At 37.2% G+C, this 13,053-nt stretch overlaps 1 protein-coding gene across 4 annotated transcripts in view; it reads left to right on the top strand.

Moving 5' to 3' along the window:
- Positions 1–13,053, top strand: part of KIAA1217 (KIAA1217 ortholog) — a 178,134-nt gene that overhangs the window by 101,055 nt on the left and 64,026 nt on the right. For all 4 annotated transcript variants that reach the window (XM_053980344.1, XM_053980333.1, XM_053980326.1 and 1 more), the window contains exon 5: positions 2,481–2,574. In XM_053980344.1, coding sequence (XP_053836319.1) covers positions 2,481–2,574 — 94 coding nt within the window. The remainder of the gene's footprint in view (positions 1–2,480; positions 2,575–13,053) is intronic.

Here is a 13,053-nt window from a genome sequence, read left to right as displayed (position 1 = left end):
TGGCTTTCTACTTAAGTCCAGTCTTTTTCTAAAAGTGGTTCAGGGCTCTGCATCTAATATGGACTTCAGATTTTTGCTCAAGAACATCCCTATTTTACAGCCTTTCATTTCCCATCACACAGAGAAAAAACACTCATGTACTTCTTCAACTTTTTAACAGCAACTGCTGTAATTGGCTTTTCTTGGCAGTTGGCACAAGTAATAGGTGATCTTGCTATAATCTTGCTTGCTGTTACCCATTCAAATGAAGCAACAAAGATCATTCTCCTAGTTTGACAGACTTCTACATGCATTTATTTTTCACTTGTCCTCTGACTTTATATTCTCCATCTCATTAAACCACTTGTCTTCATTATGAAGGCTCCTCCAAGCCCACTTCAATGCTACTTTTCATTTCTTGTTGAGTACCAAGTGCCATCTGCTTCCACTTGGTGAATAATGCCAGTTTGAAAATTAAAGATGTAGAATTCAAAGTGCCTTCCCTTTCTCTCAGGCAGCCCTCTAACGTGTTTGAAAGGTGTCATCCACAGACATCTGCAAAACCACTGCGTTGGTCTCCTTCCCACTCTCTCTGTTGCACTGCCTACTCAGAGCATGCCCGTGGTTCCAGGATTTGTTTACTGCTCCTCTGGCTGAAGAGACTATGATCCTCTGAGTTCTTTTTGTTCCTTTATCTTCCTGCAGGTATTCTGTTGTCTTTTGTGACTCCTATTCACCTTGTAAGTTGGTGAAAAGTTGTCTTCCTGGGGTGTTTATACAGCACACACAGATCAGTGAGGCCTTTGAACATGCCATGGGCATCTGGGAGCTACAGTAATGCAAATTATGGTAATAATAAACGTACAGTAGTACATACCTGTTATCAGTAATGTTTATCTTAGAATAGCAACATGAGGTGAAATACATTCATATCAGAGATCAAATGCCTAGTATTTTGGTGCTTTGCCTTGCAGCAATGTTTTACTTTAAAGTGTCATGTTTCTACAAGAAATATTTATGGAAAATGCCTTTTAAAAAATTCCAGTTGTTTGAGGTACTATCTCATAGCCATCAGATAGAAAAGACAGCAGATAAAATTTATTTAAATGAATAATATGCCCTTTCTTGAACAGAAGATGAGAGAGCTTGCTTTGTATTGAGAAGAACATAGAGAAGTCTGAGGCAGACACTGGTAACTGAGCCTCCCAGTGCAGGTCTCAAAGCAAAAGGGTCACATTTGCAAGATGGAAAACAGTTTATGTTACCGTAAATAATTGAAGAACTTGAACTTGCCGCAAGGTAGCTATTTTCCTATGCAGTCTACAAGTAAACACTCATAAATACTAAACTTCTCATCAGCCCTCCAGTTGTTAAACACAAGACACTGATCTGTCTCTCAAGCTGCAGGGCTTCTTTAATAACTGCTTGACATCTACAACAGCAACACAAGTTCTGACTAGCTACCCATTCAAAGCAATCACTGATTGTAATATGACATTGTAAGAAAGAAATTGGACCTGCCCAACAATCCTTCCCTTCAGTTTTAAATTATAATCTAAGTGATTAAGATCAGTTCACTAGTCTTGTAGCTGCACCTGGAGGAAAGGAATTCAGTCACATGTGTAAGTAAATTCGCTAGAGATCACTACAGGGAAATGAAAGGAATCGCAGCTTTGAAAGGATGCAAGTGAGCATAGATTGGAGGCTTTGCTACTGATTAAATGTGAACCAGAAATCAGCAAAGCTCAGGGCAATTGTCAAAGCCATAAAATTATTGGAAGGTAGGTCTTGAAACAAAATAAAAAACTGTCATCTCTTTCCTAAATGTAGTGGTTAAAAAATTAACTAATCAAAGACAAAGTGTAGAGTCCAAATAAAACAAAAGTATTCTTGTAAGGCTTTTCATCTAAATTATTTCTGTGTAAGCTTTCATCAGAATTTTTGCTAATTTGTTTCTGCAATACTTTTTCCCTTTAAAAACTATCTTTATTATAGATAAAGTTTAGAGGAAGAATTTATCTACTACTGAATTTTTAGCTTTTGTGGATTTTTTTCGGCTTTGTGAACAAACTGGTAATTAAAATTTCTCATTACAGTTAGAAAGACTGCTTTTCTTTTGATATTCTCACTTAGAATAGTAAAAATTTATGTGGGCTGAGTGCACAATAAAACATGTAAATATTAACTAAATCCTTTTGAATGCTGTGTAAATGTTGAAGTTCTATTGTCTTCAAAGTGTTTTCACTCTGTGGCAGGATCTTGAAAGAAACTTAACAGTATCTAATTTTTATGGGTGTGGAGTTCTAGTGAAAGAATGATACTTCCCATGGGAAAGAGAATCAAAGTAGGCTTTTGTTTGTTTGTGTGTGTCTTATGGTATTTACATTTTTCTTATAGATCGACTGCAGACCTACTATGTTTGTCTGTTACCTGAAACTTTCAGGCAACACAGTAAATAAAACTGCTTTCATATGTTGTCATTGCTGATTCTTTAATTCCAGGAATATTCAAGACCGATCTTTCCTTAAAGTTTACAACAAAGACCCTGCACATGCATTTAATCACACTTCCAGAGCTGTAAATGGAGATATAAGGGTAAGTACTAATGATGCATTTCTACTCTTTTTTCCTCCAGCTTTTCTGCTAAATGTTTAAACTCTGAAATGTAGTATGTGCATAGCAATTCAGAAAATCTGGGCTACACATATGGCACATATACAGAAAAAGGGAATAAATAATGTTTGTTGTAATGTCTTTTAACTGCTTTTCTTGTTCCAATTATTTGCCCTGGGCATTAGCTGTTTTTTTGGGTTTTTTTTGTTTTTGTTTTTGTTTTTTTTTTTATTTTGTTTAGATGCAGTAAAGCATGTGAAGCAAAACATAGCCTTTAATTATGTATTTTGTGACAAAGACAGTACTCAGAGTTTTTACAGCTTCCTATTCTGTGTTTGCAAACCCTTTACAGTAAAGTATGGTGTAGTGTTAGTACACTCCAGCAAAGTTTCAGCAGGGATTGGTTTCCAATGACTAAGCAACTGTACCTCACTTCAAGTCTACTGAAGCTCTTTTGTAAATTTTGGTTTTGGACAGGAAATTCTGATAAATACTCATTGTGGTGTAAATAGTTTTGTCTTTTCCTAAATTTTCTACCTGCACTGAAAAAGGATGAATGTATTTGTATTTTCAGGTGAATGTTTTGTATTAGGAAACTACAGAGAATGCATTTGGAACATTTGATTTCTCTCTCTCACTGTGTTTGCAGTCTTTTGCTGCACTGCTACCTCCCACCTTGGTGCCAAGAGGGCAGGAGATGCAGCTGTGGGACACCTCTTCCCCCATGTTACCTGCAGCTGGTGTTGCAGTAGCGGGGGGGTGGTGGTGAAATTACACAACCTCATGTCCTCCCCACCCATCCTAGGTCTGTCCACAGGAAACAGTGCTACCAAATTAACCCCACGGGGCCAGAAGAGAATGCCACTACTGTCCTACCTGCTTTGTGGCTTTTATGTGCGTTCCAAAGCTGATTCAACTGTGCAGAAAATTTCCTATGATTTCCTTAACTGTGCATTTGCTACTTGATTTCATTATCAGTTCTGAGCATGTCTCTCTGTCTTATTACTAATCTTTTGTATAAGTACTTCTTGTGTTTCAACAGTTTAAGGCCACAATATTTTAGAAAGATTGAAATAATTTATTTACAGGCACTGTTCTCAACCACCTCTCATTTATGCACTTCAATTATAAAATGGTCCTTTGGATAGGTCAGAAATCTAATTACTTGATTTTTCACACTCCTGCAAACACAACATGAGAAAAGAAATGGATATGCTTCAAAGAGAAGACGTGATCGTTTTTTGTATATTCTGTAACATCCTGAAATTCTTCAGTTCTAGTTATACTCCTGTGGCAGTAACTGGATGTATCTGAACATCTCATTCATATTCAAGGCATGACATACTGTCACTGTGCATTATGACATTAATGCTTGTAACTGTGGCTTTATAAAGTTACGTTATACTGCTCTTGTTCCATGTACAGTGGATGCTCAAGGTATATACTGTGGCTTTATTTGTGTGTTCTAGGCCTATTTGAAGGTGCTATTATAGTTAACTACATATATTTGAAGGTAAAAATTACTCCTTTGACTCTCTTCCAGGCATTTGCTGCCTAGCCGAGTTGTTCTGAACACAGGTGCCGCCTCTGTGCAAAAACTGCAATTATTTGAATTGCTTATTTTAAAATCCTATGTTGTACAACAGATATGCACACTCAACATCTCCTGATTATATCTGAGTTAACAGCTTTTGGCCATAACTAAAAAACAATGGTGATACAGTGATGACCTTTGCAGAAGTGGTGTTTTCATGGCAGAATATTGTGTTTTACTTTACAGAAATGCAGAGACACCATTTTGAAATTCTGTGCATCCAGCAAAAGAGCTTTTTTCTCATTTGGCTTTTGCTTTGCATTGGCAGATTTCTTGTCTTTCTGGTCTGAGAGGTGAAGTTAGAGCCAGGATGTTCATAGGGGTTTTGTGGAGAAACATGCAAAAAGTCTTCCCTTTGATCTATGTGAACTTCTGCACTTCAAAGTTATGAGCATGGAAACAAATGATTTCTTGAGCTCAGAAATACTGAAACCTGTTTTTCTAAGGATGTGTGTCTTTTGGTTGGGTTTTTCCTCATGTAGCAACATTTAGGTCCTAATTGAGGCTCTTCTCAAAGTAATGACACTCTCCAGTGTTCATCCTCTGGAGTCTAAAAAGCTGGAGCCCACACTGCAACTGTTTCTCTGTTTGGCAGAAGTACAGTAGGATCTTCTGTCAAATCACTAATTTAGCAAAATTTATAGGGGCATAGTAGTTTTTCTACTTATTGGTTAAATCTGGTTGAAGTTTTCCTGGGGATTCACAGGTTGTTAGTTCAGCAGGAAAAAAACCCACCAATAGCCAGATGGATTATTTGTCCATCTTTGCTTAGCAAACCAGAGTAAAAGAGGGGGAAATGTGAGGGTTGTAAGTGAAAAACATGTACATTTTATGTACTGCTATTGAAGAATACCCATAAGACTGTAGAAAAACCTTTGCTTCTTATCTCTCCTTTTATGTTTGCATATCTTTGCATTAGGCAAATTGATGCTCATCAATTTCATATGATATATTAGTGCTAAATTCACTACAGTGGAAAGGAGGGAGTGTGTGCTTGACATCATGTTTAACTGTTTCAAAATACCTACAGAAAAGCAGCTGACTGTCAGACCATTGAAAAACAGTATTTATTGTTATTAATTTATAACAAATTAGTCATTGTAAGTATATTTTTCCATGGTGATACTCTGAGTCTGGTTGCATCTCCTTTCATCTGTGAGTTAAAGCTTTATTTTCTTGATGATTGAGAAAGTTTTGCCTTTACTTTCAGTAGTAGATTTTTCTACTGTTTGTCTTCTTGTCCCTTTGGAATGTTTATCCCTGGGTTTGATGACATTCAGGCTTCTACTCACATGTTTTATAATAATTTCCATGTAACTGGCCCAAAATAATCTAAGAAAATAGTGTTAGCTGCCAGCTTGAACACCTGTTTTAACTACCAAACAGATGTTAGACCTGTATAGGAATTGGCAGTAACACTTGAAGTATTAAGTATTACCCATATGGACAAGAAGACTCAAAATGTCCAAGAAGAATGTGGGATCTGTAACTTTCAGATCTTCTACTGAACCATTCAGTTTTCATGTCCGTTAATTTTGATTTTCCTGCTCTTCTTTGTTTCATGCTTTCTTCTGCGTGGATTGTGTTTGAGAAAAGGGAATTGGCTTGAGGGTTCAAGCAAGCTCTTTCAAGAAAAGGAAAGTTTTTCTTGAAATCCTTCTGAGTGCCTCACTTGCTTACTGGTCTTGGCCCTTTCCATCTCAAAGTGCATGGTCTGTTTGACAGGTCTGCCATGTTGAATACTGCTAAGCAAGAAGCAGCCACATAGTGCTGTCTCACTGAATATTTGTGCTTGTGCTCTTCCATTTTTATTTTTCCTTTCCCAAAATGTACTCTGTTAATCTGCAACAGCTGGTTTTTTTTTTTTTTTCATATATCTTCACATTGCTGCCTTTCATTAATTTATTCCTTCACCTGAGCTTGTATCATTTATCTTTGTACATCACTTTGTACCTATTTTACTGTGTGCAACAGTACTTTCTTCTGACAAAATACTGTCATATGAATGTTTAGATGGTCTATTTCCCCCCCAGCATTGTTCTGAATTCCAGTGTAAATGCAGGTACCCAGCCATGCTGCTCTGTGCCCGTAGAATTGCCATTTGTGATTTGCATGGGATGGAAGGGGAAGGGCCCAGGCTGGCGCTCAGCCGTGGTGCATAGACTGAATGCCAGGACATGGCTGTAAGGAACTGACTGTGGGCTTTTATGTGGTGCTGAGTGAATAGACACAGCTCCTTCCATCCTGGGCTGTTGAGCTGAAGAGATTCCCCCACTTAATGTGCACAGCATATTTTCTATCCTCATTCTCTACACCCTCCTTTCCTGGAGTGGCTAAAGGCTAAAGAAACTGAAGTTACAATCTCCCTCTCTGTTACAGAAACTAGTCAGTGTTTCTGGTGGCACAGCTGGATGCTAATAATGTTGGCTTATGCAGTGGTTTGTTTTGGGCTTCACCTACCAGCCAATTTTGAGAACTGGGAAGGAGTTTTACTTCATAAAAACTAGTGGCTATTTTGCTTGGCAGTCTTCTTCTTCCCATCCACCTGCTCTAAAGTCTGTGAGGTACCCGTTATTTTGAAGTGTCCTAGACCTACCATGGTTTTACTTAATTATCTGACTTGCATAAGTTCTCTACTGGGTGAGGACAGAATATCCAAAGAATGCTTGTTGTGGCTGTTGTTGTATTGAGGCATGCTTTGAGGTGTTTTGGATTTTTTTTTTTTGAGACTGTTTCTCCAAGAAAGAACAATTAGGGCAGGTTGAGTGAGAGCTGGGTTGGGGCAGTGCAGAGTACCTGGAAATTCCACATTTTGTGGGAGTTAGAGTGGCAAAAAATGATAATGTTCCTGACAGCAATGGGAGTTTTGGCTGCCAGGGTGAGAGGAGAGAAATTAAAATGAGTTGTATAGGAAAATGAGATAGACATTTGTTAAGTTGTGTAAACTTGAGCTAAATAGCTTTTATTATTGAAATTGCACACCTCCAACTTTTCATTTTTTCCTGGAAAGTGATTGATTAGTAGGCTGCCAGCATTTTAACTCTCTAGAGCTAGATGCAATGTGTGAACTTAAAAATACCCTACAAGTACTAGAAACCCTCAAACAACTGCCCGAGAATTTAAGGCTTCCAAGGAGGCTAAAATTCAGTGCTGCTTTGCAGAAAAGATAGAGAAATAATAAAAGCAGGATAATTCTTATGTGTTCTGTGAACATACATCCAGCATCTTCAACTTCTCTTCATTGGCTAGCTTATGATCTTAACATCAGTAAACACAAAAGTTGCAAATACTACCACAGTTATATCTTTACATGGCATACTACAGCTGAAAAAAAAAAAAAAAAAAAAAAAAAAAGAGCTCTTTGCATTACATAGAGGTATTTAGAACAAAAGTATTTATTGGAAAATAATTCAACCAATAAATTGGTTGAATGTATTTTAGTGCTAGAATGCCTATAGGGCAGCATTTATATAAGTTGCTTTGTGTTTACGTTACTGATCCTATTACTATAAAGCTTTGTTTCCTTTTGGGGGAAAAAGGAAAAAAAAAACAAAATGAAAAGGCAATTTCTAATACCTCTATTATCTGATAGAGACCTTCCAAATGATACAAATTTCATCTCTCCTGCTGTTTTGCTGTCTGCTTTTTCTAATGCTCTTTTTGTCATTGAGAGGTTATGACAACATAAGCCATATTGTATTTATAAACATCACGTGTTTCCTTGATATGACTTGCGGTGTCTGCCAAACAGAACACATGGAAGAAACATTTCTCATTAGCTCAGCATTGGTTTTGGTTATGCTGATTTCCGGGACAGGAAAAATGCCTTCCTTACTCAGATTTAACTTTCATACAGTGGAAAGAAATCCTTTGAGTGTCCCTGAAATCTCTCGAGCAGAGACGCTGCAGCTCTTTTAGACCACATACTTTGTCTGACAAAAAGAGAAAAAGCAGTTTATTTTAAAGAGCAGATGTAATGGCACATATTGCTGAAACTAATTCTGAATTTAAATACCTGCCAAAGTCATCTAGAAACAGAACTCACCAAGAGATGTAAGGTAAGATGATGCTTATAAATAATGAAGGGTATATAATTCCTTTTTTCTTTTTTTTTATTTTCCAAACTAAAACATATTTTCAGATTAACTGGGAATTTCAATCAGAACAATGAAAACTGTTTCTTCTTCCTTCAGCTGTGTGAGAAAATAGATATTTAATTGGTCTCTAAATCACCAACTTCTACTCTTAGATTTTATGTCTCTTTTCAAACTTACATATTGGACATGAACAGTTATTTTCCTACTTGCTGTTACAAATCTTGCTGAGATCTGAACAAAATTTATAAAAGAAGTCTCTGATGTTCTGGACTTTCTTTTTACTGATACGGATTTTACTGCTTTTGCTTTGAGTGGGTTTTCAGTAGTTACCAATTATTTATGCAACTACAGACCTGCAGATACTGAGGAGTACCTGCATCAAATCAATCTGTGATGAAAGACTGTAAATGTACCTGTTCTCTTTCATTCATGTGTCCTTTGAATCACAATACCTACTGCTGTGCAATGCCTAAATTAGTGAGAAAAAGGATAGAATTATAAGGAAAAAAAAATTTTTTATTTTAGCTACACATAAAACAGTATATTAGTCTCAAATGTTTTCTAGCCCAAAGCTGTTTTGTTTGAAGATACAGATCCTGTGTAACAGTTGGACGAATACTGCAATGTGGCTTTTTTAATATGATGGTTTTATGCTTTGGTGTATTTTGTTTATTTCAGAAACATTAGGAAGAGTATTATATGTATGTATAGGGAGTATATGTGTGCATAAGAAATATAACCTTGTAGATACTATTACTATACCAACATTTTAAAAGATACTTTTTAGGGTTTCTTTAATTTTCAAATAATGAGGATGGATTTTAAGTTTATGTGAAACTGCCATTGAAAGAAAGTATCATATTCTTGATATAAAACTGCTCAAGGAACATGAGCGGTTTGCCACACCCACGCAATGATCTCCCAGTTAGTCTGAGAGGAGTGTCATATGGTAGATATCACAAACCAGTTACCTGGAAACTTCTAGAGAGTGGAATTCTTAGGTGGAGGGTTCTTTATTTCCCACTAACAGGCCTGTATTCAAGCTGATCTGCCTTTCATGTTGAGGTTTGCTGAGAGCTTACCCTGCAGCTGACGAAGTTACCCACAGACAACATATTACCTCTTTTGGGTGAAGGTCTTTCCAGCCCTTCATTAAAACTAGAAATTTTATCTCTTGTACATCTGAGGTTCTCAGGCAAAGATTTTGCTGCCTTCAGTGAGAGTTTGCCCTGAATAAAAACATAAGGATTGGATTTGGTCCATTTTTTATTGTCTTCTAGTTTCTGGTTTTATTCTTACTCCACCTCTTTTTACATAATGTTTCCTTGTGCCAATTCTTTAGAAGTTTTGCTCTTTTTTCCCTCCTGCTTTCCTTGCTTTTAGTAGAACAGTTTGCACTAATTTGACTGCTTACTTGAAATTCCTAAATACTTGACAGAGTCAGATGTTGCCGGAGCTCCCTGAACACTTTGATAGAAGATAAAAATGCTCATGGCTGTAACCTCCCTTATGAGGAGGGGAGGTCCTTCTTTACCTCCTTTGTAAATCAGGTAGCTTATCTGAATTACAGGAGTCATGCAAGTCAAAGTCCAGTCAAGTTTTATGACTTCCAGGTAGCTTTCCAAATGAGCTGTTACTTGACCAGGGGTTAAAAATCACTTTTTGAAGGTGGGCATTTTGCTACCACAGTTCCCAGAATCAAGTGAAGTTATTTCTTCTTCAAAAAAGCCATTCTTCTTGTCATGCAGCACCTTAGATTTTCCAGTAAGTTTTTTACAAATCCAGAATGTGTTAGCTCATGATTGTGTCCCAGATTCTCTGCTTTCCACTGAGTTTTTACTTCAGTATATTATTAGTCATTAGCCTTATGAATACTAAAGAGAATTAATTATGTCCCTATCTTCCTTTTAACAAAGAGGAGTAAGCCATTACGTGGTATTTAAGAGAGCACAGTTATACATCTGAGGATCTTGATTCTTCTCCATGTTGGATTGTGCTTTTTCTAATAAGGGCTCTGGAAAACTAATCACTCTTCTGAAAATATGAGCAGTAAAAATATCTTTCCTTGGATACAGGTTAAGATCTGGGGTTAAAAAAAGCCTCAGCTGGCAAAAGCAAGACAGTTGCAAATATCAGCACGCAATAGGACTCCATGAGAAATGATGTGATGCTGAAATTATTTTTTCTCTGAATATATGTCTTTCTTACATCATTGCAAATTTGAACTCCATGTGAGTAAGTGAAAAGACTTGAGTGGGTGTGTTGGGTAAAGGCCTAGTCCCTGTATCACTTAATATTTGCTATAGATAGCTTGACCTTTGGGTAAACTAGATTGTTTACTTCAGCCATGCTGACCAACTTGGATATTTTTGGGATAGAAGGAAGTAAAAGGAAAAGAAAATGTAGGATTCAAACAGTGTAGGAAGAAGTTTGTGGTCTAAGACTCTTAGTTGATGCACTGATAGCACTTCTGTCATTTCAAAAGACATAAAACTGCAAATGCTGTTTGACCTTATGGCTGTGAGCTGTGGTGTGGCTTGGACACTTGCATTGCAAAATCCACGTGAATGTAAGATTTTTCGTTACCATTTCTCTTGCCAATAGTGCTGACTCCAAAACTCAGCACAGCAACTTATATTTTCTGATTTTCTATATCCTTATATTGGAAGAAATAGGTGTAAACATGTTGCCTATGTCTTTTGACTATCAGCTCTGTTTTATAATATTTCTATATTATTTACATTCTAACCCATTTTGTAAATCTATAATAGGAATTGTATTTTGACTCAGTTGTTTGGTAATGTAAGATGAGATCAAGGGTTACACTTTCTTTATGTTTATTTATCAAGTTGTTCAGTTTCAGTTGTCTTCAATGCAATGAGAAAAGTTACAAATATGGAACAAAAATAAGAGCTGAATTAGTACAGGGAGTCAGAAAGCCATGCATTTATTCTGATTTATGAGTGCAGTTACTAAAAGTATTTTTCTTTTAAATAGCAGGAATCTGATATACAGCATATTTAAACCAAATAAAAATGCTGATCTCTACCAGAACTGTACATCTTTGAAACTATTCCTTTTTTGGAAAAAAAAAAGAGATGACCCCATCAGTTCTGTGGTGCCCTCAGGAAATGCTGAAATAGGGATTGGTCTGAAGGGTTTGGCTCCCTGCATTAGTGGTGGTTGTCTATGTTATGTACATGGTGTCCTTCATCTCTTCAAAGCAAATGGGGAAGGAGGAGGAAATGCTTTCTGCATTTTTATGAATTACATGACTCTGTTTGTTCTCAGAAAATTCTGCCATAAAAAGCATCAGTGGAAAATCAGAAGAAAGGAGCAGTTGGTTTGAAAGCAAAGGTAACAATTGGTTTGAATGCAGCACTAGTTATGAGGGTTGTCATAATGTTAACTTTAGAAAAATAGATCAGTAACAGCTTTTATGCATTCAATCCAAACAATCTGAATAGCTTATGGGATGGGTGGGCCATGCTATACTGATGAGATAAATGTGGATATTGGCAAACCAATGATGTAATTATGTAAATCCGACCTTTTTAGGATTGAAATGTGTTATGTTTTACTGTGTTTATATTTTTGTCATTTGTGATAACACCCTGAAAAATCTTGGCTGAAATGCCAAGAGTTTTCTTAGTGCACTCACCATTCTGTTTGCATAGCACACGAAGGAAGCATAGGAAAATAAAGCATGAGAAATTTATTAACTTTTCTCTGCTTAATTGGATAATCTAAACATTTTTTTTAACTCTCACATTTCATTTGTTCATAGGAAATTAAATACATAAATAGGCAGAAATGAGTGCCTGTTAAGTGATCTGGGAGTTTGTCTTGCCAATCAGGAGTAAAGCAGCACAGACTGGTAGAAGGGAGATAGCTCAAGTGATGAAATGCTGCTGGGGAAATAAACTTCCACGCAGAGGCACTGTGATTTCAGACAGGCCAAATGCAAAATGTGCTGCATCTCATCCATCTTTTTGCTCACTTTGCCTAAAGTGTGGCTAGACTGGAAGCTCTCATGGGATGGCTCTGGGTCAGGCTCCAAGTGGCCTTATGCTCCATTCCCTTCCAAGCAGAGTTCAGCCAGTGTGTTGTCAAGGTTTTCTCACTGACACTCAATCTGCGACAGCAGGTTCAGTACAGGTACAACCAGGCTAGTCCAAATTCAGAGCCCATTCCTTGTAATAATTCCTGTATTTAAGATGAGGCATGTTGTAAATTCACCATTTTATGGAAAGAAGAGTGATACTGCTTTCCTCTTACTTCTTTCTTTGCTTCTTGTTTTACACCTGAAAAAAGGTGACCTCAGTTTAGGAATGGGAAGGGCCACTGAACATTATGATGGCCAAAGAGCTCTTGATGTGCAGGTGTTCTTGGGGTCATAAGTCTGTGTGGTCAGGGGATTGATAACACAATGGAATTGATAAGGGAAAAAGTTTTCTGAGAAGTAAGGGCTGCGTGCACATGTGCATGTAACTGACATGTCCCATCACTTGTCAGAGCTTGCTGATGGTTCAGACAAACCAGAACTTCTGTTGTCCCCCACTAACAAGCAGACATGGACAGAGGGCAGCAGCCAGCTCAGCATGCAGTCCCACTGCATGGGCTGTCTCAGAGATGCTGCATTAAGGCTTCACTTGTAGAGAGCTGTTATTTCTTGCACTGTCTGAGGGAGATGAAGCTGCTTGGAACCGTAACTACATCTTCAGTGGTAATGGCTGAATTAAGTGCTGGGTTTCAAAAGCCATTTATAGC

Source organism: Vidua macroura, chromosome 1 (assembly GCF_024509145.1).
Source record: "Vidua macroura isolate BioBank_ID:100142 chromosome 1, ASM2450914v1, whole genome shotgun sequence".
Classification (NCBI taxonomy): domain Eukaryota; kingdom Metazoa; phylum Chordata; class Aves; order Passeriformes; family Viduidae; genus Vidua; species Vidua macroura.
Note: the sequence above shows the minus strand (reverse complement) of the source record. Positions and strands in the feature narration are given on the sequence as shown.